General features: G+C 36.9%; 2 protein-coding genes across 7 annotated transcripts; one reads left to right on the top strand and one right to left on the bottom strand.

The window, feature by feature from the left end:
* The first annotated feature begins 1,382 nt into the window (after positions 1-1,382).
* Positions 1,383-14,151, top strand: LOC5508707 (neuropeptide FF receptor 1). 3 transcript variants are annotated; one of them, XM_032377513.2, is made up of 2 exons: positions 1,383-1,612; positions 11,825-14,151. In XM_032377513.2, exon 2 carries the CDS (start codon positions 12,292-12,294, stop codon positions 13,471-13,473), a length of 1,182 nt encoding a protein of 393 aa, XP_032233404.1. In that variant the 5' UTR covers positions 1,383-1,612; positions 11,825-12,291; the 3' UTR covers positions 13,474-14,151. The 3 variants fall into 3 exon arrangements, with proteins under 3 accessions (XP_032233404.1, XP_032233406.1, XP_032233405.1); XM_032377515.2 differs by lacking the exon at positions 1,383-1,612 and adding an exon at positions 4,110-4,208; XM_032377514.2 differs by lacking the exon at positions 1,383-1,612 and adding an exon at positions 5,682-7,864.
* A 445-nt stretch (positions 14,152-14,596) lies between these two features.
* On the bottom strand, positions 14,597-25,447 carry LOC5508710 (heterogeneous nuclear ribonucleoprotein K). 4 transcript variants are annotated; one of them, XM_032377511.2, is made up of 16 exons: positions 25,343-25,390; positions 25,157-25,206; positions 24,623-24,699; positions 22,824-22,942; positions 22,320-22,376; positions 21,637-21,680; positions 20,919-20,991; positions 20,580-20,675; positions 19,899-19,971; positions 19,417-19,472; positions 18,761-19,099; positions 18,018-18,057; positions 17,643-17,737; positions 17,228-17,277; positions 16,538-16,657; positions 14,597-15,860 (listed from the first exon to the last, which is right to left on the bottom strand). In XM_032377511.2, the coding sequence occupies exons 3-16, from the start codon at positions 24,687-24,689 to the stop codon at positions 15,830-15,832; spliced, it is 1,260 nt and encodes a 419-aa protein (XP_032233402.1). In that variant the 5' UTR covers positions 24,690-24,699; positions 25,157-25,206; positions 25,343-25,390; the 3' UTR covers positions 14,597-15,829. The 4 variants fall into 4 exon arrangements, with proteins under 4 accessions (XP_032233402.1, XP_032233403.1, XP_032233400.1 ...); XM_032377512.2 differs by lacking the exon at positions 25,157-25,206 and having other exon boundaries at positions 25,343-25,447; XM_032377509.2 differs by lacking the exon at positions 25,157-25,206 and having other exon boundaries at positions 14,597-15,742; positions 25,343-25,447.
* Between the last annotated feature and the right edge of the window lie 326 nt (positions 25,448-25,773).

Raw genomic sequence — 25,773 nt, 5'->3', positions numbered from 1 at the left:
TTTCCGCCTAAAAATGCTCGGTCTCGCATAAAAAACGGGGTGCTCGCAAGAGACCATTCGGGGGTCCTTTGTTTATTTTGTGTCACCAGTTATGGCGTGTATTTCAAGAGCAGCATTGATCCCCTCCCATTTGTTTGGTATTGGTGTTTATTCAAGAGCGGCGTTTGTTTATAGATTGTTCCCCCAAATATTTAGATTTGGGGGTTTGTTTGGTATTAGGGTCTACAATACCCCTCTTCCACCGTCGGGAAACATGAAGAAAGATGGGTAGTAAAGCTCAAATCATGACGTCATTTTTAGCGTGTATTTTCCCTCATTTCTTCACATTAAATGTATAGTCCATGGAAATGGTCACTTAAGATTCAAATCACCACATCAATTAGATTCCGGATCAATTATATGTTATTAAGATATCTGACTATCTGACTAACAATGAAGTTTTACAGAAGAGCTCAAGGTACCATTTCGTAAAAAAAGGTTAACGGCTGAGAAAAAATAAACCCTTAAAGTGTTCTTTAGAAATGTTTTGTGCTCGAAAACCTCGCATAGAAACGGGCTCTCAGATTATATATAGAAAAACATATGGATCTGAGACTCTTCTTGACTTTTCAATCGAAAACTAAAGTCTATAATAGCCAATATTTCATCGATACAGAGTTACTATAGAACCGAAATGGTGCGGTGAAACGAAAGCGCTTTTTGATTGAAATCGCTCTTGCTTGTCAAATGACCTTGGTCGTTATAAGGTATCTACTTAAACATCAAAGAAACCTCGGAGAAAATGGTTAATTTAACTGATATGCACTTTTTTATTTGAGAACCATTTCTTGTGTAGTGTGTAATAACTGCACAAATATTACATTATTATGCATTGCTGACAAAGCAATTTTTAAAGTGTTATTTTTGACGTTGGTATTTTTTAACTATAAAACAATAGTTACCACTTAAGGAAACATTTACTTTTGAAAAATTGGTCCTACTTTTAAAGACATGACCCCCCGCCCCCACACTTTATTTCTATTCAAATTATGGCAAAATATCGGTGCCTTTTCTTTAGACAACCCGCTTTCTTTTGCTTCGTTAATGATCTCAGTCGACTCTTTCTATCTTGTGCCGTGAAAAGTTGATAGTTTGTCAACTGGAACAATAATGCATGGTAGATTAACTGATTTCAGTTCATCATACGCCTAACACTGAATACTGTCTCAGACTGGAATTTCTGGTGAATACAGCTATGAAGGTGCGGGTAAATGACACTTGTTATTGTCTTAAATGTCGTCTTTGATATACGATATCTAGTAAGCACACTTGGCAATTAATTCCATACCGCAAAAACGTGTATTTTTTTAATTCCTTAAGAGCTTGGTCTCATTACTGATCAGTTGGGCGAAAACATATTCGAAATACTTTTAAAAATTTTAAGCGTCACGTCACCAAACCATCAATTCAAGTATTTAGACCTGAAAGACGATCTCAAGTTTTTACGCAACTCTTGTTTTAGACGTTACAAGTACAGTCACCAGATATCCGGTTAGCTTTAGCTCAAGTAGGGGTACTTGGAGTGAGAGAAACTTATAGAACGTGTGGACGAGCGGCTGTATCATCTGAAAAGGTAAGGTTTTTCAGGATTATCAGTAAGCGAAAACACCTTTACAAACTATAAAACAGGAAAACAATTTTGAATTTTTGTTTCAATCGACAAAATCTCAATTGACTTCTATATGACTCTTTATGACAGAACTAAACAGTTATTGGCTAATGCCATACTCGCTTGTTAATCCATCAATAACATGTCTCTATTTATAAGACCGTCCTGAGAGTCTTTAATAAATTTTGTCTCGAACTTCTGTTTTATCTTGGCACTTTGTCGTCTGATATTGAACAAAGCGAGTTGCTCTTAAAGATTCTCCTTGTAAGGTTTTGCACAGAGAAGATGTGTTGCCGGCCGTGATGTAATTTCAAGTATTTTCCCCATCAGAGCTAATCCCTGTTAAGCTTTTTCTATTCCTGCTTGCCGTTTGTAGGAAAGACTATTATGTGTGTCGTATGTCTGTTTTCATTAACACCTTATTAACCCCCAGTTCGAAGCGTAAATTCTTTATACTTTCAGTTTATGTTATATAAGGGTTGGGAGAATGTAGAAGTAGAGCTAACAGAGCATCTTTTTCGTTATTCCTTATGCTTTCTCATCATGAGAAATCCAGACAGCTGCACCATATGTCCTAAGTAGTGTAGATATGGCGATATTTAAAACTTGATGGGAGGGGAGGTTGTGGCATGATTGTCACAGAAGTAGAACCCGAGAAAATAAGGGTGAAAAAGTTACGTGCTTATAAAAGTGATAATAAAATTCGCAGTTCCTCTCTATAAAGAAATGTTGTCATGTCCCGTCGCTTGTGGTTCTTCCAATTGTATGCATTGTTGTCGTTCTCTCGTTGGAGTAAGAGAGTTAAGTATTAAAAAAAAAAAACAGCGGAGGAGATTTATTACAGGGTCTGGATGGGGGGATCTGCATGTCAGTAATCAGTTAAAATTTCCATAATTTGACGGTAGTCAGTAAGAATTATCGGTCTTTGTCGGTAGTCGGTGAGTCTAAGCTAGTATTCGCTTTCGTACTATGTTTTCAACAAGATTAAACCTTATTTAGGATTGAATTGTTATTAATAACTTATTGATAATAAATTAATAATGGGTTAATAATTGACTGAAAAATTGATGCAACCGGAAATACATAGTACAGATTCTAAAATGTAAGTAGATTGAGTAAAAATATCGGAAATAAATAAAATTGTCGCTAGTTACTAGTTTTTTTCATGTTTTGTCGGTAGTCAAAGCCGATTGTCACTAGTCGGTTAACCCCATCCAAACCCTGTTATTATTCTTGCATGCTTGAGTTTACCCCGTGTCGCAAGAAGTCATAGTAACAGTCTATAACACACCTGATGATATACACGAGCGGAAAGCTATAATAGTATGTGATGATTGATATGGATCGATTCAAAACCTTTTTAAGATCAGATGTAGCAGGCTTGTATACAGGGGGTGCGCAATGTGCGCGCAAAAAAATCATCATCGTCATCGCTTTACAACAAAACTCTCAAACTAGTTTTGATATAAAAAAATTAGAGCTGAAGTAATATGAGGTCTCAGGGAACTTCTCCTTTAACAAAACGCACATAAGGTCATTCAAGCAAACAAAAAGAATCGAGAACAGTAGGGAAAAATGTGTGCCTTAACAGGCAAAAATTATGTGTTTAAACAGGTTATGGGCCCGACACAGGAATTGAGACGCATGCACTAGAAACACCTGCGTAATGCACGCTTTTAAGATATATCTAAAGTAGCAAAGCGATTACTACTATTTTTAATATTTTGCCAATTCTCATCAATGATTTGCAAGTGCTATACAGTTTTCTTGCTTCCGTCATTCAAGCTAATAACGGAATTACTTTTAGTGCTCTTTGATTGGTAAGCGCCTAGCAAAGAGGTGACGCGAATGAAAACGCTTCAAGGATTTTTTAATGACGGAATCTATAAGCCGATTTAGCTGTTGAAAATCGTCGGCGGGAATATTCCAGTTCGAATTCGAAAATGACCGCTAAAAGATTGAGGGCGCATTTTAAAGTGTTAGCCTCGGCGTGAAGTAACAAAAAAATTATGAATAATATAATATAATATTAAATTATGAGTAATTTTCTTCAAGTCGAGGCTAACAATGCGCCCTCAATTAATCTGTCAAGCGGTCATTTTCGAATTCGAAACTGGACTATTCTCAGAATATTGAAAACAGCAGAAACGATTCTTGGAATTTCTGATGATCTCCTCAGGAAAATTCGATTCGATTCTATTTATACATTAAGACGAATTTTGCATAAGTGGATGAGAGTAGACTTGTTATATATTAATTTCGTTTTGACAACTTCCTATTTCCTATATTATGAATATATTTGTGTTTTTTGTGGTTTTTCTTAAAAATAAAATACATAACAATTCCTACTTAAGTAGAAAGTGCCCTCTTGGAAAATATATGTTTTATAGTTAGTAATTCCGATGGAAGTAATAACTTTAGTAATTATTCCCTACTCCGAGCGAGGGGCCACTCACTTTTTTTACGATGTAAGTAACACTCTCGCTCCCTGTTCTCAAAAACGGGAACAGTGTTAATAACACCACACCGCTGTAGACAAAAAGCGATCTCAATTCAGTTGGTAAGTGTTTTCGTTCTATCTTAATCCTAACAAAAAGGTCTTCTCAAGATTTTGTGATAAATGTATAAGGCATGAGCAGAATAATTTTCTTTTTCGAAGACTTTTTGGGGTGTGGGTGAATACCGCCACTGAGTAGTTGTAGTGGTTGCATTTATTTATTTTTTGTATACACTAAAACCACGCATACAAGAACGTATAGTTAAACGCGTGCTATCATGGCCACCGAGAAAAAGTTATAAGAAAAAAATAGTATGTGATCACAATTTTGATTGACATGACTCATAACTAGAAGGATTTTGTCGTGCTCAGTATGTACGCTCAAGCATTTTTTGACAACCGCACCGTTAGTGCACCCAGGCGAAAAAATGAGCACCTATGTTAGAACGTCTGTAAAAAATGTACTTATACTTAAAATGTTCTTGTACATAAAACTTTATTTTAGATTAGGAAACGAAAATGCAGTCTACAGTTTTACCGTAATTGGACTTGATTGAATTAATAGTCTTGAGTTGTCCACTCTTATTTCATCACAGTCTTATGTCCTTTTCAATAAAAAAAACAATGATTTCAGCCTCATTTTGCCTGAAATACGAATACAGGTGTTTTTTGTGTATTTTCCTGCATTATATGGGTGCCTTTCCTTAAATTTGCTACATCATTTTTATTCTCAAATTGTACATTGCGTTCATGCCAAAAAAGTTTACAAACGTTTGGCAAATGTACATACTGCAATATAGTATTTTTAGTTGCTAGAATGGGTAGTTGGTTCATTTATGATAGTTAAAAGATAACAGGTAAAGGATCAACATAGCTCTAGGCCAAATTGAAAGTGTCCTTATTGGTAGCTCTTTTGCTTAACCTCTCACACAACTCTTATAGTCTTTAACAGGAAGAAACGTGTTTCTTGGTATAACAAATAGACTAAAAATAGATAAAACGTACGCTTTGCTGGGCTTGCACACGGTTGAGGTTTCAGAGGAATATGTTTATATTTCTTGAATTTTCAGGAACTTATTTCTATTTTTATTTATATATATTCATTTTTACCTGGATGGGCTGTGTCATTTGCATCTTTCTAATCGTTTTTTTTTTAATTTTATGTATTTGAATATGAGAACTCGAGCTCCCACTCCAACACGCTCGAATCTCTGCATCATATTTGTTTTTTGTTTGTTTGTTTTTGCTTAAGCGCAGGTAACCCAAGCTCACAGGGGTTCATGGGGTAGAAATATAGTGAACATACAGGGGAAAAGTAGGCCTAGAAATTTGTATGAAATTGTGAATAAATGACGCTGAACTTACACTGTGTCTAGTTGTTGGGGTTGTTAAGTGCCATGAAGTTTCGTGAAAGAATGCTAGCGCCACTAACAACACCAACAACTTAACAGAATTGTCCATTTTTAGACATTTTGCTATGATCTCTACACACCATTCCCCCCCCCCCCCCCTCCAGCAAGACCTGATTTCCTGTCATCTTCGGCTTTCCCTAAGGAAACATTTGCCAAAGGATTTTAATTATCATATTAAGTCACTTAAAAGAGGACGCATGCCAGGCAGGCGGGATGACACGTCGTAAAAAATACATCGAGCAATTTGCACCTCCATTTTTTCCAGCGTGCTCGTACTTGGCTTCCGTTGCCTGCTGTCATGTCACGTGATCAAACATCTGCTGTTTTTCTACTGGATTTCTATCTATAAGACAACAAATTATGGGACTTTTCTAATTTTTGAGAAAAGAACTGTTTTAAGAGGGCTTGTAATGCGTTGGGATGACAAATCGGCTTTCCAGTCAGATATAAAACACAATTTTTTTATGATACATATAAGTTTAAGCAAGAGAGCATAAAAGGGAGAGAAAATTGGGTATTAAAACGCGCACCTAATTTTTCAAAACACGCACGTATTTTGCTCGATAAAAATAAGATTAAATCGCGAAAAAAAAATTCAATAAGGCAAAAGCTGCTAGAAGTTTCACTCTTTTTATTCTCTTGATTTAATGTTTTTTTATGCTTTTTTTAACGATGCGCATGCGCGCCTCTAATGTCACCAATGAAACCGGCATGGTCACACGTCCTAAAGAATCAAATCAAATGCAAAAGAATCGAATCTCGCATTCAACAAAAATCACAAGCTTATTATTCAAAACTTTGCAGATGAATGGTAGCACATTTGTCATATATATAATAACATTTTTGTAGCAATTCGAGTGGTAAAAGAGTCGAAAAGAACAAATAATCATCAGACATCGATACACCGCTATGTCATGGATAAAGTGTTTATTCAAAGTGTGTAAGCCATTGGCAAAAAATCAAACGTTAAAGAAAGAATATACTTTAGTGCTTTGAAAAATTGTCTTTTTGTATTTGAATATGAATACAGTTAATTTTCATTTGTTTATAAAGAAATGGAAGAAGATAATCGTATTTCTATTTTGGAATATGGTTCCCTGTAGGGGGAATTCGAACACTGCAGATAAACGTAAAGATAGGTGATTGTTGTTCTTATAGTTTGCAGATATAAGCAATTAGAATGGACCAACTGTGAGAACTCTCACGTTTTTACTATCAACAATAATTCAAATTGTGTAATGCTACATTGTTATTTGATACGTATTCAACTTCATATAGCCTGAAAGTTCGCTGATCTATTGCCTCACAACAAAATGAAAAAACTTACCGGCCGAAAGCTCCACTTTCCTTCCGGCCGAATATTTGCTTTAACTGAAAATATAAATACTTAATTAAAGATATCGTGTACGACGTGTAGTACGTGAAATGAAAGCATCCATTGTTTTCGTCTTAGCGGAAAAAGACGGTTATTTCTCTCATCTAATGACACGAACTAAAGCTGGGCTTAAAGTCACACGGTCAATAAGAAGTTTGGTTTGTTGAGGTACGTCTTTTTGCCTACGAACGTCTCCATAATATATCCTGAATGTCTATATGCGTTTATCAATATTTTTGCAGTTTTTTTAGTAACTCTAGTAACTAAAGATTGAGACATCTATAATTGACCTTGAGGGAGATAAAGCTCTTTTTTTCTAGGTCGCCTCGATTTCATAAGTTTATAATTAATTATTCACAATTCATAGTTTTGTCGGCAATATTCAATTCGGCGGAAGAAACTTCTTGATAATAAATAGCATCGGGGGTAAAAAGCAAACAATCACTATTTAAAACTGTACGATTATGTACACAAATGAATCCCGATTCAATAATTTGATAATTTCTAATCAAGACTTTTAATTTCGTGTCTCACAGACAATAAATGTCTTTTCAACGATTCTATATTGTATACCCTTCTTTTTATGTAAATAGTTTTCTTCGTTGCACTGACCGAAGGGAGACTTGTTTGCTTTTCAGCATTTAATATTCTTTTATTACAATGCTATGCTGGCCTTTAATAAGCCTGCTTTATGATTTATCGCTGGGAATCAGATATTTGACACCTAGTTAGAGGCCTTCCCCCGAAGGCAAAAAGGAAAAGGGATCGTCTCTTTGGATTGCTGATAGTATCGCCAAAAAAAAAAACTTCATTTACTCTGTTTTATCGGAAGAAATAAAACAAACCCTCACTCAAAGGGAGCATTGTTTGTGGTAAGACTGTCAATGGAATAGCAATCTGAGAAATCATTGTTCGCGGTGGTGTTTACGAAGGTAAGGACGCGCATTTTCGCACACATGTTTATACCTCAATGGATTTTTTTGCAAAAAAATAGCCGAAACTGGGTTCCTTTTAGCTAGATTCGTTTTAATCAAACTGTTCAAATTAAAAAAGGAAAATCGTTTTCGACATATATTTTTATCTTTTTATACACTTTTAATAAGAAAGTGTCTATACACTCTTTTTTTATAAGAACGTCTAATTTCCAGTTAAGGCTAATAGGGCCGTTCTTAAACGACGTTCTTAAATGTTAGTACTTATAAAATATAGTACCCAGAATTATTAGGAGGAGAATTACACAAATGATCATAGCAATAAAATATCTAAGAACAAATAAGACTAAAAAAGCAATATTTTTCTGCTATCTGAGCCTCGGCACGGTCTTGGTACGTTCTTAAAATTTGGTGAAATCTCAGCCTGGACGTTTTTTGTTACATACTGTTACATAATGTCTTTAGTAGAATAACGAGTCGGTACGGTACGTAGCTTCACCTGCTAGTAAAATGAATCGTTTTATTCTCATCGTTTGCCGCTTTCATCTCGTTCTCTTGCTTCAACCTAATTTCAGTTACTTCCTAAAAAGTGGAAATCCTCCTTATATTGATGACCAGACCGTAGACAGCTAAACACTTTTTCTGTGAAGAGGGCGATTAGGGTGGAAGGGGGGGGGGTCTAGTATTACCGGGAGGGGCTGCTAGCTAATGCCCTGCTTCGAGAGGAGAGTGGGGGGGGGGGGGGGGGATGGGGAAAGGTGTTACGCCGCAAAATCTAATAACTAACGCAAAATGTAATCTTAACGCGAAATGTAATAACTTTCAACGCAAAGTGTAATAAATGTTTAACGCGTAATGTAATAACTTTAAAACGCAAAATGTAATAAAATATTTAACGCGATGTTACGAACGCAGATGAACCACCTCAGGGTCCACCTACGTACCTGTGAAAGCAGCAGAAAAAAAAGGTTGCAAGTAAGAGAGGATTCTAGCAAAATATTTTTGTATCCACGGGTGACTAGTCGCAAAATGTTGATTATAATGAATTCTACACAAGTCCTTTCATAGCTATATCCAAGTACACATCTGAAACTTTAATCTAGATCTCTTAAATTACAAAACATATAGAATGAATCCGTGAAAACACTTCAAATGCTAGCGTTTGCTCATTTCCTGTCGAGGTTCCGGGATATTAATCTCTTCCTATCTCACCTGAAATCTCAGCAAATAAAGACTCCTCCTGTATGAAGATGACGTTAACAGATGTAAATGAAAGACATAAGGACTGACAATTGGTCCTCAGCATGTTTTGTCTTGAATCCCTTTTCTAGTCTAGTCCCTCTTCTTTGTCCCCAACACTTACTTCACCCTAACCTAAACCTGTATCCTGTTAAACATGTTGCCACTCTTATATCTACTTGCTTAACACAACATTTTAGCCATCACAAATGGGCTGCTCGCAAGTGCTCCGCGTCCATTTTAGAATAAAAGATTTTCGCACGCACCTCTTCATAAAAACGGTCAAATTTGGAAAACAAATGGGTGTGGTCTAATGCTAATTTAGCCCCTGATAATAAATACCATCTCGGATACACTGCCATAAAACACAGAGGCCTGAAACACGATCCAATTTTTGAAATACTTTGAGCTTTATGAGGGTTTGAAGTTGAAAATGATGAGGACAATCGTCCTTAATTCAATCTACTAATTTCAGCAATTCCTCCATCATATTTAAAGGGGACAATATCCTACTAAATTTGATGGGCTTATAAAACGTGTGGGAAAGATAGGAGCAGGAAGGAGGCGGGAAGAATAACAAGAATTAGAAATCAGTCGACTAGACTTTAGGCGATTTAGAGTGTTGGAAGTGGTTAACTTTATTAACAATTTTCCCATACTTGACATGTTAGTGGAGGAGCGCTATATCTCATATCGCTCAAAACACGACGGACACGGTCAGATAATGTCACAAAACCTGAACATCATTCCGCAACCTGACAGGGAATTAGCAGTGAATTCCATAAAACTGTTCATTTTCTTTACATGAATGTTTTTTCTTCTTCTTCTTTATTGCGAAACCGAGGTGGTGGATCCAACAGGGGGTGTGGGGAGAGGGGCAAGGATGGGTGGTGGGGGGTGGAGTGGTTTTCCCTCCATTCCACCAAAATGGGTTTAAAAATGATGGATCTATCCCTGCGTTTTTTGGATCCGTCCCTGAGTCACAATTTCGCTCTTGTACCCAGGCGCTCTTGGTCAGAAGAAATAATGACTTTCTAGCCTTCATCTGCGAATTCTGATGAGAAAACTGAGATCACTAAGATGCTTTCACTATTTCTCCCTTTTTTCTGACATTTCATTCTTGAGTTTGGGTGAGAAAACAAAATCCGTCGCAATTCATATATAATAGGGTAAAATTAATTAGATTACGTACAATAAATCATTTGAAAGTTAAAGCTTATATTCACTCTCACCGAACGGAAAAAGCATGTAATATGTAAATAATTATATTAAGTCTAAGATGTAATTAAATATAGCAAAGCATGTTATTTCATAACACATGAAATAGGGTTCTTCACTTGGGGGAAAAATACTATATCAAAAAGAAAAACGAAAAACTTAAGACAGGAAATATCTCCATGTGGAAAAATTATTAAAAGAAGGCGTTCCCATACCCTATTACTAGGTAAGGTAAACCTTAGGAAAGGTTTTTAATTTTAAATCGTTCTTTAGTTTGGGTTAAATGTTTCTAGAATACAAATGTACAAATGGTCAATGCCGCGTATGTATTTAGAAATACATGATGATTGAACGAGCCTTGTGCAATGATATTGTTTATTTGACTTTTATGAAATAAATTTTATGCCCTGGTTATATTGTTTGACATTCACAGACATCATTGAAATCAACATCGTTAGCTATTTTTGCACTTTAGAATAAGATAAGTTTATGATGACAAACATTTTAAATAATCAAATTATGGTTTTCACTTTAGCTAATTCTGTTTTTCGCTTTAGGTATTTCTCGCTATAAGTTATTTCTGTTTTGTGGCGTGATTATTACACAAATGTTTATACTATTTGTGTGGTAAATATTTCATCCGCAATCTCTTTGCAGTTGTAATCACGTCTAACTCCAAATACATTCGGAACAAATTGCGGCAAGGGTAATCCTTTTAATCTCGGCTTAGAAATATTATATCGACTCTTTTTTTTTTCAATACACACAAAGGTGTTTTTCACTTGAGCAAATGATGAATCGACTATCAAAATTAAGGGTTATCTTCGCATCGGCTTTTATGGCTAATATTAAAAAAGAAAAGACTGTTTTTCAAGCCGCACTTTTCCTACATCAAAAGACTTGCGATTTTGCACGACAATCAAACTTAATGTTTATTCTAGTATTCTTATATTTATCTATGAGTTCGTGAGTTGAGTTGTCAGTAGCTATCTTCGCGTATTTCCACCACTCTTAAAAAAGGCGGTATAAAAGAAAACTACCGTAAAATTCTTCAATCTTGCCACGATTTTATCTTATCAAGTCACGTATTGGTACCTGTATTAAAATATTAGTTAGGACATTGGGGGTTTTGGTAATCAATGAAAGATGTTTAGATAATTACCCAACTTGCTCTTACCACACTGCACGGAAGGAGATACAAAACAGAGTTCAAAATTACAAACCCCGAAACATCCTCCGTGCTCGCGGTTTCTTGCACGTACTTAGCTAGCAAACTCTCTCCATAATGGAATTTTTTGTCAAAAAAGAAACTGTGATAAAACCCGCAAGACTCTAGTTGTGGATTAATTGACATTTTTCTAGAGGTCTTATGCAAGCTGTGAGACAAGTACCGACATTGTAGGGTACTTGAATTTGTACACTAGACAAAGACCATTTACGTCTATTTATATTTCCCGTATCATTGTAATTTCTGTATATCTTATCCTACATGGTTCTTTCAAGGCGATGCCCAAGTAAGAAGTAACAAGGAACTCTCCCTTGGATCTCGAAGATGAGGAAAGTTAAGGTGTGGAATGATTAAGAAAAGAATAAGGGATTCGAACAATGATAATGGATTATTCCGGATTACAGATCGAAAGGTGTTAATAACACAGAGCTGAAGATTTTATACAAATTCACGCAAACAAGCGTTTTCAAGATTACGAGTACATCAGGGAAGACAAAGGTGGCAAAACAAAACAAAAAGGAATTATTGTACAAAGACACGCGAAGGGTGGTGTGCGCTTGGATAACGATAATTGAACTCGCTGTGGCTCCAGCGTAAGATTCACTGAAAGGATACAACATTATGTTGTGAAGGAAACAGGGACAAAACAAAAAGGACCCCCCAAGTCAAGAAAGGATGATACCAAACGAAAAATACTAAATACGGCGTCCGCTAACTTATCTCTTTTGCCGCTACCTGTATTATGAACAACACAACACAAGGAATAGAAGCCGGTATGCTCAGCGAAAGAGAGAAGCAAATAACACTTGGTTTTTATCTTGTGACGTTCGTCCTGGGCTTAGTGGGTAATTCCCTTGTTCTTGTGATTATCACAAAGAAGAGATTAAAAAGGACGGTTAACGACATGTTTATCATGAATCTAGCAGTGACTGATCTCACACTGATCTTTTTTATCCCTCTTAACATATACGACCTGTTACGGACGCTACCTGCAACTGTTTTCACGTGCCATTTCGTCAAACCTCTTATGACAGTTTCTTTCCTTGTCAGTATTTTCACACTCACATCCATGGCGGTATATAGATGTAGAGTTATTTTGAATCCCTTTCGGCCGGAGATGAAAGATTTCTGGGCGTTTATCCTTGTTGGACTGATATGGTTGAGCTCATTTATTGTTATGGTACCGATGATGGTGGTTACCAAACCGTTTAAAAGCGGATGCAAGGAAAAATGGCCGAGCTTTACACACCGTAAAGCCTACACAGCCGCCTTGTTCGTCATTCAGTATCTCCTACCGTTAATGCTTATTGCTGTGGCGTATATCAGAATTGGGCTAGACCTCAATAAAGCATACTTCCCAACTTCATTTTCATTCAGAACGAAACACTCCGAAAAGCAAGCGAATCTAAAAGCGCGAACGAAGGAGAACAAACAAGTCGTGAAGACCTTGGCGACTATTGTTATTATGTTCGCATTATGTATGCTACCAGGACAAGTTGCTTGGATGTTGCTCGACTTTGGTAGCGAGAAACAAAAACAGACCGCAGTTGTTTGTATCAAGTTCGGCGTTATTACGTCGGTGTTCCACAGCTGCATGAATCCGCTGATCTATGGAACGCTGACTCGCCAGTTCAGGCGCGGTTACGTGAAGTACTTGTCTTATTTACTATGCTGTTGTCAGTCGCATAGTTTAGTTCAACAAATGCGTATGATACGCTTAGAGACCTCGAAGCTTGACTCAAAACGTCGGATACATTCGATGCTAAGGCACGAATCTAGACCTAGTAGCGGGGTAATTGGAAATGACACGAAAAGAAATATGGTGTGTATAGGAGGCCTGAGGGGCTACCTTGACCGGTCTCTCTTGGATCAAAAGAGGGACAAAAGTGGTGCCAGCAACAGGACAGCGGAGTCGAGGCTGTAAAAAAACTAGGTCATCGGATGCTTATCTTAGTCAGACGTTGGTTAGGTTTTATTAAAGCCGTATTGTCACCAGTTTCGACGGAAACCTCAACCGTTAAACGACAATAGAAGCTAATAGAATCCGCGCTATTTAACAGGCCATCCGTTCTAAATTATCAATCTTAGTCATCTCTTTATCATCTTAGTCAGACGTTGGTTAGGTTTTATTAAAGCCGTATTGTCACCAGTTTCGACGGAAACCTCAACCGTTAAACGACAATAGAAGCTAATAGAATCCGCGCTATTTAACAGGCCATCCGTTCTAAATTATCAATCACATCCTCAAAGAAACTTCCAATAGACACACTGCTTTCACAATTCTGAAATATTTATCGTGTTTTCCGATAAAAATCATTGGAGATACGTAATCTACCGGAAGTAAACCGGTGTTAATGAGGTTCAAAATGTTGGAAAACAAATTATGTTATGAAATTATGGATGGAAAATATTCCAATAGGTCACCGAATAAGGGGAGCAGTGATATGGGTATTTACCTAAGAGGGCAAAATAGTTAATCATAGAGATTTTTATAGATAGAAGTAATCAGATTGGCAGGTTTTGATGAGGATAGCCTATTGCCAATAGCTATGTTGTAAGGACAGCGGACTGATCACATGTAATGAATGACTATTTTAAGAGACTCCTTGCCCACCCAGCGTACATACATACTTCATCTTACAGCACATTTCCATTGTTGATATAACCAAAAAGGCATCACAGGGAAAAAGGAACAATTTTGCACTTGTCAGTAGTATAATGGGGACCGATTCAGCATCCGGTGATGTCACCAGAATTTGGTTATCACATACAATGGAAATTTGAGCGGATTACAACCCTCCCAATCCTTTCAAAATACGACTACATTGTTAAACACCTGCATTTTTCCATAAATCACAGGATATTTGGTGAATTGCAAAATAAAATCCTTTCCACCTTCCCTGCCCCCCCCCCCCCCCGAAACGTATTTGCTATTACCGAAACATGTGCAGAAATAAAAAGACCCCCTAGTTTCCGTGATACTTTACTCATTATTGCAAAAGAACTTATGAACAGGAAATATATTTTTAATCGAATCAACACAATGGTAAACAAAAACTTATTTTATTGATGAAGGATAAACAATGATTGAATTTACAAATGCAAGGAGTGATCCAGAATCCAGCGTATTTTGGGAGGGAAGGACTGGTATCAGACAAGCTGGATTAGCGAGTCACCAGTGCATTCCATTCACGAATATCTCCCACAGCACGCTGGATTCTAGAACACATAATCGGGTACAGTGAAAGTGAAGGGAAAGCTGGAGCCAAAGATGATGTATGGCATAATTAAATCGTATAATTATATGGTTTAAGTTTCTCAAAATCGAATTCAGTCATGTGGTGTCCTTGAACCTAATTCGCTCTACTATGCTTTAATTATGTTAATACATTTGTGGCTCATTATACTTTGACTCTATATGTCGCAGATATGGGCTTAAATGAAACCACCATTACAAAGGGGTATTTGCACGCTTGACCTAAGAAATGGTAAAAAAATAAAATTGTTTGCCACAAAACAACATAAAATTTTACTGTTTAACTTCATCCAAGAGTCAGCAAGTAAAAGTACATATTTTCTATCCATTTCCATCCACTCGATGTGAGGACGTGCAAACAACGTCATTCCACATGATTCTGAATGTTTTCGAGCTTTCTGAACTAACACTTATACCATTCTCAATCGTGCAAGTGTCCCTTTAAGGGGCTGCAAAGTGTGATAGAGATAAACTGGACGGATTCGGAGGTCATTCAGAGCTGCAGGCTCTTGATCATTTTCACTGTGTTTGAGAAACGAGTACGCAAAAGCGGGCAACGCACCCATGCTTAAAACACATAGGTCTTTAAAATCGTTTTTAAAAAACTAAAAAGAAATCATTAACTACGCTGCTATACGCTTATACATTATACGCTCTATAGGCGCTCTTTGAACATACTAGATGATATATCGGGATATTACAAGTGGGTGTTTCCATGCTGTATAAGGAAGTTATGGGTTTCCTCGGGTGCAGATCCATCGTCGTGTCTTGTGTCGGTTTAGAAACTTTAGAACTTCTTCCCAGAGTACTGTCTCACGCTGGCGGTAACAAGTTTACAAGGAATCGTTGAAAACCGGTATTCACTCATAGAATCTAACGAAACTAGAGACTAGAATCTGTTTGGAGTTAGAACTTCTGTCCGGAATGTTGTCTCACGCTGGCGGTAACAAGTAAAGAAGGAATCGTTGGAACTAGTATTCACTCATAGAATCGACTGATACTAGAGACTAGAATCTGTTGGAAGTTAGAACTTCTTGCCAGAGTACTGTTGCACGCTGACGGTAATAAGTAAATAAAGAATGATTGATATAAGTATTCACGCATGGAATGATCTAGCATTGGCTGAGGGAATGGGGGCAGCCAAAACAGCCTTAATAGGCGGCTTTCATTAAGAAAGCAAGTGACTTTTAAAGTGACAGACCCACGCAAATTAAAGACAAAAATAACTGTGGCCGTCATGTGGCCAGCGAGCGGCGAAAAATATGTTTTCAACGAAAATAATCCCTTTCTGTCATAGAATATTTCTGTCTGATCAGTAAGCGCTGTGTTGTCCGCCAAAGGCCGGACAGCACGCGAGTTTGCAACAAAAAGTCGCGTGATTTCTTGATGTAAGTTGCCTATTCCATGTTGGTTTGATAATTTGTAAGTTCTGTTCCACAGTTGATGCGTCAAGGCATATGCGACATGCTGCCAAGTGGCCAGTTTATAGCCGCCCCAAAACCATTTTAAAAGGCCAGTTTTCTTCCCTGGTAGTTAAGAAATATCTTCGTGTAACCAGCTTCAAATTTTTCCGAATGTCAGCATGTTTTTTGGGGGGTGGAGCAACATGTAATTTAGCCAGACATTAGCTCAACAATAGCTAGACGATAAGAAATATGGAATGACAAGAATCAGGTATGCATTGGTAGAGGACTACCCAAGGCCCTAAAGGTAGTAAAGACTTTTGACTCACCTTTGCTGAAGAAGGTACTGGGCATGGTTGATCTGCTCCTGGTTGCCAGTGATGGTGATGATTCTATCGTTGGATCCCGGAAGCGGGTCATCTATCTTGATCACTGCATTGCAACGGTTCCTAGAGCACGAGACACGTCGAGAGTATGTAAGAACCGAAAAAAACTCTACTTCTGAAGATACTAGAACATTTCCAAGAACATGGGAAGATAATAATAATAATAATAATAATAATAATAATAATAATAATAATAATAATAATAATAATAATAATAATAATAATAATAATAATAATAATAATAATAATAATAATAATAATAATAATAATAATAATAATAATAATAATAATAATAATAATGGTTTATTACAGATTCCAACAATTAAGAGGCTCTTCTTCTGTAAGATACTTACAATTAACAATATACACTACAATATACACTACTGATAAAAAAAAATTCTAATATAGTAAGTTCTAAGTTATAATATCTATATGCAATTTAAGAATATGTATATAAAATGTCGATTAAGAAGAGTTGAGAGTATGCAACGAAAATAAAAATTATCTGGCCATTCTAAATAAGGCACTATTCGCTGGTGATAGGCTGAAGCTTATAGCCTAGTTGTAGGCCGACAAATCAGAATACAGCACTGGTGATATCACCACAAATGTTATTAATGACAATAAAAATACCTTATCATTTTGATCCTTTCGCCACCTTTGCCGATAATGGAACCTGCAAGCTGAGGAATTAAAGAACAAGTATAGTTAGGCATGCATGGGATAATCAGGGCATAATAAATGGAATATCTTTTTAACTACTTTGAAAAACGATGTGGTGAGTAACATGGTTACATCTTGTTGCCAACTAATCTAGATAATACAAAGACTCATGCAAAATTCCACTTCCCCGATGCCTGCATGCTAACTAAACTGAAGTGGATTGGGTAGCAACAAGATTTAAGGTGTTTGGCAGTTTGCTACTCAAGCCATATTGACACAACACATTGTAAACAATATTTGATGTTACTTTCTTTGCACAAATGATTGGTGCTATGTTAAGGCCACGCCCTAAAAGTTAAAAGGCGGTGATGTGTAGAAGACGTACATCTTTAGGTATTGTGACTTGAGTTGAGGTCTGATCTCCTCCTGCTGTGTTTCCACCACTGCTAGCTCCACCTTGGTTCCACTGGTTCATTTGACCTATAAGCACAAGATAACGATGTTTGTATGCTACAAAAAAGCTATGGCATAGATCTTCTTTGTAGTCAGTTTTTAGAAATTTTTCTGGCATTTAGTGAGATAGCCATGTAGATACGGACATTAAAGAGACAAAGTTGCAAATTCCTGACTACAGTGAACAAAAAAAAAAGATACTCTAGAAAGAGCAATTCAAAAGATGTAAACTTGTTGTTTTTCTAATTGGTCTTTTTGTCTATTTGGTCCTGCTTTTCATAGCTATTCATTTTATGCATTCACATACCTCCTGCTTGGAAACTGGAGTCACCAAATCCACTGCCACTCTATAAATGAAACAAGAGATACAGATGACAATCCAATGTATCTTTAAATATGTGATTGGTAAACAAAGGCCTCAGGGTGCATGTGTGACTGAAAATGGGCGACATGACGGAAAAAAAAAACTGAAAAACGCGCAATTCCAGACAGAAAGAGAAGACACAATTTCTTGCAATGGCTGTAGGTTCCTTGTTCTACGGACTGATTTTCAAAAAACAAATAATGGCCGAACCAGATTTTGGCTTTTTAAGATAATTTTTCCTTTATCATCATTGCCCTGTGCATCAGTTCAGGGACGAAAAGCTCAAATTTCAATTACACTTTACAAAAAGTCGCATCAATTTAAAAAGAGTCGCACTTGATATTTTGTTTGTTACTCAGTACTCAGAGAAACTATCCGCCTTATTCAATGTGAAATGGGCTTATTTGAAGGGTCACATCATGTTTCTCATTCTGTCAAAATGGATATAATGACATTGAACATCACAAAGTTTGGTGTGATAATGATTATTTCATTATCTTGAACTCCCTGCTAACTTAAAATACCGTGGTGGATTTGGTGCATTTAAATATCCAGGGTTTTAAGATACCCCTTATAAAAACTTGAACTCTCCACAAACTTTTTGTCTCTCTTAAGGGTTCCAGTAGACAGTGCTCCGGCAAACTTCAGGGTTCCTTTGAGAGGCCTGATGAAATAATACTACATACCATATCCTGTGAAAAGTCTTGTCCAGTCTGTCCGCCTGCGGCAGTTCCACCCACACCTCCGAACATGTTACCAGTCCCACCAGTAGCACCTCCCATGTTACTGGCATCAAAACGTCCTCCATCCCCACCAAAGTCTCCACCAAATCCACCACGGCCGCCACCACGGGGGCCACCACGCCCTCTTTGCATGCCCCTTCCACGGGGACCTCCACGACCTCCCATTGGCCCACCCCTCATGGGTCCTCCACCAAATCCAGGTCCACCGAAGCCGCCATCATAACCAAAGTCATCTGCTTGCATTGATGGATCAAAGAGGATTACTTGCCCCTTTAGAGGTGCCTGTGAAAGATAGAGTGAACATTTACAGTATTACTAAGTTTTAGAAAATATCTCATTTACATACCTTTTATGTATGCACATTTATTATCCATTCTGCATTGATTTATGTGTAGTTTTCGCACTTTCGTTTGAACATGAGACAGTGTGTCAAAAAACATGAAATTTGTTGTCAAACTGTATTTCAGCGCTTTCAAGTCTTAAAAGAACGGTAAACGCAACAGGAAAACCCCTAGGCGCTCAAATGTCATAGCGCCATATTGAATGAAATAGCAAAAAATTCACCCAAAATGAAGCCATTTGGGTCTACATATACTTACATTAGCAATAGCAACAAGAACATTTTCTACACACTTAACAATGGTTTCTGCTGAGCCTGAAAAAAAAAAAATACAATGCAGGTTCAGTTCTTTTGTTTTTATTCTACTTTAGGAAGAGAATACTGTACAATTTCTGATAGAGAATGGAAACTTGTGTGGATATTCAGAGTAAGTGTGACTTGCCCTTGTGCAGCCATCTTGACAATCAGTAAAGTGAACCAATTAAAACCAACACGGATGTGAGAAACATTACGATTGCCATGGGCTCAGAAGCCAACCAGTACAGCAACGAAATGCTTGAATGTCCAGCAGAGAGAAAAAAAGAATCTTTCTAATTATCTAGTTTGCGCTGATCAAAACTGCGATTCTCACAACTTATAGGCAAACTTTACTTAAAATATTGCAATGGTAGCTAGGGTAGTGTGTGTCACACTATAACAATTGATGTTCAGGATTAAGGTGGATTGAGTGCAAAATAATACCTGACATGGTGACAACCCTCTCTGTAGAATTTGGAAGACAATCAGCAAAAACTTTAACATTAGCTCCTGAACCCTGCACAACAAATAGACACATTAATTTAGAATGGTAACTTAGTTCTGAAATCCTTCACAAGTTTATTAATGCAAAGATACAGATAAGTATACTTGTTTATGCATATAAAGGCCACCTTTATTCCATATTCTCATTGTAGTTTGTTATTTCTTTGCTACTGTATTCAAATTGTAAAGATTTGTATAGAGTTACCAGTAATGTAAGAACATGTTTTACTAGACTTAAAAAAAGGTTTTTACATTAGGGTTTTTACTGTAATTCCTGTCTAGCAAAATAGGTTCTTAGTCTTTTTTTAACAGGCCCTGACGTGCCCTGCAGACATTTCATTTCAATTATGTGGTCATTTTTGACATTTTGTATGTTGTTTTGTATGTTATATACTTTTGTATGTTATACTTACTGTATCTGCAAATGCTATTTTTGGGGGTTTAATGTTTTTAGCTTCAAGCCACAAACATTTGTAAATTTTAATGTATGGACCTTTCTATAAGAACTTATTAGTTTTGGCTAAGTAGGTTTGTTTGATCTACACAGTTTGATTTTACAAAGGTCACTGGACACATAGGTTTTTTTCTTGTAGATCTAGGGTAGCACATATCTGTACTTGCCTCACGGATCTCCTTGATCTTGTAACCAGCTCTCCCAATGATACTGCCAACCTGGGAACGCTGGACCAGCATCTGTATTTCATGTCCATACTGAACCTACAGATGAATGGAAGACGGAACATCAGAGATACAAGACAAGATTCTAAACCCATCTTGGTATCAGGATTGCTACTGCCGTTCAGGGTTGTTCATTGTTGGATCAGTGTCTTGACAGCTTTTCACCAAAAATTTTAGTGCAGTTTAAACATGGCTTTCTTTTACAGCTCACTGCTGTGATACTTTCCTTTTGGGCTTTTCAAGTAGAATTTTCATTGCATGAAAATAAGGGTTAAATCTTACCTCACCAATCTTAGGTACCACTTCTGCTAGGATATCAAGGGCACTTTGCCGGGGCGCAGTGATAGTAAGGACACTGGAACACAATCAGTTTTACAATAATATCAGAGAATTGCCAAGAGTTTCACACTAATAGATCAACATTAAACATAAAAAGCTTGTACAATTAATCTGCATTTCAATATTAATGAAAATCTCATCCCAGAATAAACATACTTAGTAAACAATCCTGTTTGGTAAATAGAAATGTTTACTCAGTATGAATAACTTTCTCAAAAAGTGTTAGATTGAAAACTAGGTTGGCCAATATTATTTGGTAGAATAAAGTGATAGTCATCAAAGTTTCCAGAGAAAGCATGTGGATGAAGAAAGGGAAGCGACAGAGGAAGGAAAAACACACAACAATGCTTCAATAGATCAATATATTATGTAATTCCAGGAAGAAGTGTTTTAATTAAAAAAAAAAAGGTTGGTTTAAACACAAATGCAAAACTAAAACAGGAGAGAGTTTTGAAGAGGGAAGGGAGAGGGTTTCTACTTAGAGACAGGAGAGCAACAGACTGACAGACTGCAAGCAGGACAGGGCAGATCAGAGGAGAAGGCAACAAAATAACTGCATGGTGTAAATAAAATAATCAAAGACTCCTGGAGATGACGGTGACAAACAAACCTGATTAAACACTACAATGTATTACAGAGTAGTATAGGGCGTGGGACATACCGCTCGTTGGAATTGGTATCAGGAACGTTCACGACGGCATTGTACTATAGGAGGGTCATCAAGGGCCAGACAGTAGGGTAGGGATGGGACGGGCGATGGGCGGGCGGGAATAGGATGGAAGGGAATAACAGCAACAACAACTTAGCCAGGATGCAATAGTGGATAGTATAAATATACTTGTATATTCAGGATAGTATAATACTTAGTATAGTTCTGAAATAAATAAATAGATAAGTCCCATGGCTGATGAAATCCAATATCAAATGCAATTAACTTGGATATATAGTATGCTTTGCCAGCATACTACCAATTTGTCTTAACTGGAATCACACCCTGCAGAATGATGACTACTGGAATGTAGTCCTTGAGAATTGGCAATGCGAAGTGACTTATTTGGTGTTACAGTAGTAAGGCAGGTTTTATGTGTAGGTCACTATAGCATATCCCGGGTTCTATAGTTTGGAAAGGAAGGCACATTTTAAGCTCATGAGAGTAACTTGAAGTCTAGGAATGAATCACAGAAGCAAAGGATCAATTAAGAAACACAAATATTTCAGATAAGCAAGTCTCTGTACTTCACTCTTGCAGGATAGGAAGTCATACAAGTTGTTAGAATCTATCCTGAAGAGTTTGCTTGAGAACCAAAGCAAAAGCTTGATAATACCCAATACGAAGAAGCATACCTCTGTTCGGAGTCGCCTGATGTTTGTTCCGCCTTTGCCAATGATTCCACCAGCATCCTAATCAAAGAAGACACAGAATATTTTTCTTCACATAAAGGCATTGAAAAGCTTATTTCTTTTAAAAATTTGAGTAACAAAACTTAAATACAGCCAATCTTGTAAACACTGTCCACCCGAAAATATTAAATTGTTTCATATTTGAATTTACAGTGCTTCACAAACATTCCACTGCAACACACCTGTTATTCTACATGCAAGAAAAGCATGTGTTATAAGTCACATGACATTTGGGACATTGAAAATGCCTCTTTTGGTGAACAACTCAAGAACAGCTGTACATACATCAAATGACAGGAGATCAGGGGACTGTGGTAGTTAGATACAGTAATATGACAAAACCTATCTAAATTTCTTAAAAGAACTATGGTTGTTTTGGGAATGAAAGGTTTTTTGAAGCTGATTTTATTCAAGTAAAGCATATTTCATTTAGAGTGTTTTCTTTACCTTGCTTTGAATGAGGATTCGTAAAGTTGTGGGAGCGTTGCTATCAACATCTGAGCTCTCTCTCATCCTTTTGACATTCCCGTTATAGTCTCCATCTGCTGGTCTCTTCAGACTTCCACCTGCAAGGGCACGATAAATATAATGTAACTCTTTGAAAAAAGTCACAGCTTCTGTAGAAAAAGAAACAGGAATTCTAAAATAACCCTTAAAGTTCATATAACCTTTCATTGTTGATAGATTTGGTCAACTCTTTATATTTTCATCTAATATTGAGGTATTTTGGTCAACCTTCCAAAAAAAGTGTGGAACTGTAAGGCCTGAGTCCAGTCATTTGTGACCTAGATCGAGATGTCAATCAAATTACATGAGAAAACATATGCACGCCCTAAACTGGTTCCCGTTTTCATATCTTCTTAGTTACTGCTGAAGTTGTGTGGTTACAAGTTTAACCGCCAGCTTTATATCTCAACCTGGTAGTCAAATGATTATTTAACAGGAAACAAATCTGCAAAATTTAGCAGATATTCTGTAATCTATGTATGAATTGTTTTTGCATTGTACACATGCGCTGCATTCGCAATCAACAATGCCCACATTCTAACAAGCATGTGCTGTTTTTGAAGCATATAAACATCTGATGAAAAGAAGATGGCGATGAAATGTGAAATAGCTGGTGGAACTCCGGCAGTCGCTGACTTGTTTTGACAGCCCTGACTTTCTTCTCTTTTTGTTGGTTTTCCGGGAATTTCTCAAATTTAATTTTTGTCACAGATCTAGGTTAATCACCTGGATTTGCATACCATTATGCAATATGGTATATATTTAAACCCAATAAATCTCCCAGTTTTGACATACAGAAAATGAAGCCAATTTCTAGTTCCACTATGACCCTTGGACTTACAGACTAAGGATGCATAAATACAGTTGTAAGCCTTGACTTGAGGCAAATTTCATTCGCATACCAGCGAGGATCCTCTGGAACTTGGAATAAAACAATGCAAAAACCTGTGAATACTTCATGATCATGCTGGTATTTGCAATCGATTCAATTGAAACCGAGGCTTGCACTGTATTTATGCGTCCTCAGTGCCTATGACCAGCAGGCACAACGGAACTCGAAACTGGACTATTCAGATTCAGATACTGTAGCTATTCCCACAATGTTATAGTGGCCAAATCAGACTCTCCTCTATTTTGCATTGTTTACAGATAAAACTACAATATTGTACAGTATACACCTATTTCAAATAAGGTTGCACTTATGTGCTTCATGGGTATCAAACAAATAAGCAAATAAATGTAAATAAAAACAAATACAGGATTCAAATGCTGTAGAATTCTTGTTGATGCTCCTATGAACCAATGACTTTCAGATGCCAGAGTTTAAGGTTTGTTCTCACTTTGGTGTAAGCGCAAACGCAGCGCACATCATTTCCCAATTCCCACTAGAACGCAAGGGCAAGCGCAAGAGAACACAACTGCTTGATTTTCTTGCACTTGCAAGCTCACTTGTGCTGTGCTTCTGTTTGCGCTTACGCTTGCATCCTAGTAAGAACCAGCCTTTAGCCATTTATAAGCTACCCATTGATTTCCAAATGCAATGCTATTTGAAATCTGTTTATATATTATCAAAAAAATGGCTTCATTATTGGCCAACCAAATTCAGTTGATAAAAATGCCAAAGGAATTGTAGAAAGGGATATTCAAATGGCTTTTTTTGCTGGCCCTGTTGCTGCTAGGATGACAAAAATGATGGCTAAAAGAGCCACTGAGTCAAAAGGTTGAAGCCTGATGTGTACCTTCATCCTGCTCTTCTTGGTGGTAGTTGTCTTGAGGTTCTTCTTTGAAGCCTTGCCCACCTTCCATCTTATAAAATCTAGACAAGTTAAAATAGTTCAAATATTTCAGAAATCCATACTCCTTCTATCAAACTTTCAAAAAATTACGACAGGAAACATGCAAATTTGCTTGTTTAAGAACGTGGAAGCAACGAAAAGACAAAAACATTTTTTTTCATAACATCATAGACACAAAAATTGGGTAAAAATACTCGTAATTTCAATTTCACAATCTGGATTTGGTATGAGGAGAGATAAACATCGAAGAAAAAACAATTGCATCAATCAATGAATGCATGAATTTACAGAAATAATTTATGCAATTCAACTAAGCAACCTTCGCGACCCTCAAATTCATTACATAGAATTCATGTTATTACAACAACCTTTGAAAACAAAGCGTAAATGCTATAAGCTGGTTACATATGTGACATTTTGTACGTTTAGATATAGGTAAACTGTTGATTTACAAACAAATAACCCGCCCGAACTCGCCTGAAAAGCAGGTGGTCTTTGCCAAACACGAGAGGAGCGAAAACTCCGACCTCAAAACCAACACTTTCTATTAAAACCAACAACTAATGACCACACCAAAGCGATGGGTGGTTAAATAACATACTAAAGAGGAGTTTTAGTGCTGTTTAGACGATCAATAATGCTGAAAATGTGAAAAATTCTTACCTCGAATGTAGACCGAAGGAGAAATATGGTTTCAAGCTCCAAGCGTGTAGGACTTGCAAAGGACTCTGGGTAAATTGTAATAGGTCACGTGATAAAAAATTGGGCAACCTGTGTACTATGTAAAAAAGAAAAAAATGTTTATAAGTACTAGTAAACACCTAAGAAATACCTAAGCAAGAGTTCTCACAGGATAAAGCCTTAAAATATGTAGATTAAGCATTTTGTTTGGATCTTGGTTTTAAATCTTGGTTAGAGTTATATTTATTGAGCACTACGCACACGTTACATGAAATAAGTGATAACCCAGCCAGTTTACCTTATCTTTCTCTCTATCTAGAATATTTTCTTTCCTAGAACAGTTGTAAAACGTTTTAAACCAAAATGAAAGAGCAAAGTGCTAGTCTTGGGGACCCTGTGGCGTTACGTCAGTA

This window comes from Nematostella vectensis, chromosome 5, assembly GCF_932526225.1.
Source record: "Nematostella vectensis chromosome 5, jaNemVect1.1, whole genome shotgun sequence".
Classification (NCBI taxonomy): Eukaryota; Metazoa; Cnidaria; class Anthozoa; order Actiniaria; family Edwardsiidae; genus Nematostella; species Nematostella vectensis.
This window is presented reverse-complemented; position numbering and strand designations above follow the sequence as displayed.

Bases quoted from the DNA above. Each gene is read 5' to 3' on its own strand.
- LOC5508710 (XM_032377512.2), bottom strand. From the start codon at position 24,689: ATGGAAGGTGGGCAAGGCTTCAAAGAAGAACCTCAAGACAACTACCAC. The intron at 16,658-17,227 runs GTATTTTTATTG...CTCGTGCTCTAG, and splicing joins GAAAGGATCAAAATGATAAG to GAACCGTTGCAATGCAGTGA. The intron at 15,861-16,537 runs GTGAGTCAAAAG...TATTACCGTCAG, and splicing joins CAGTACCTTCTTCAGCAAAG to CGTGCAACAGTACTCTGGCA.
- LOC5508707 (XM_032377513.2), top strand. From the start codon at position 12,292: ATGAACAACACAACACAAGGAATAGAAGCCGGTATGCTCAGCGAAAGA.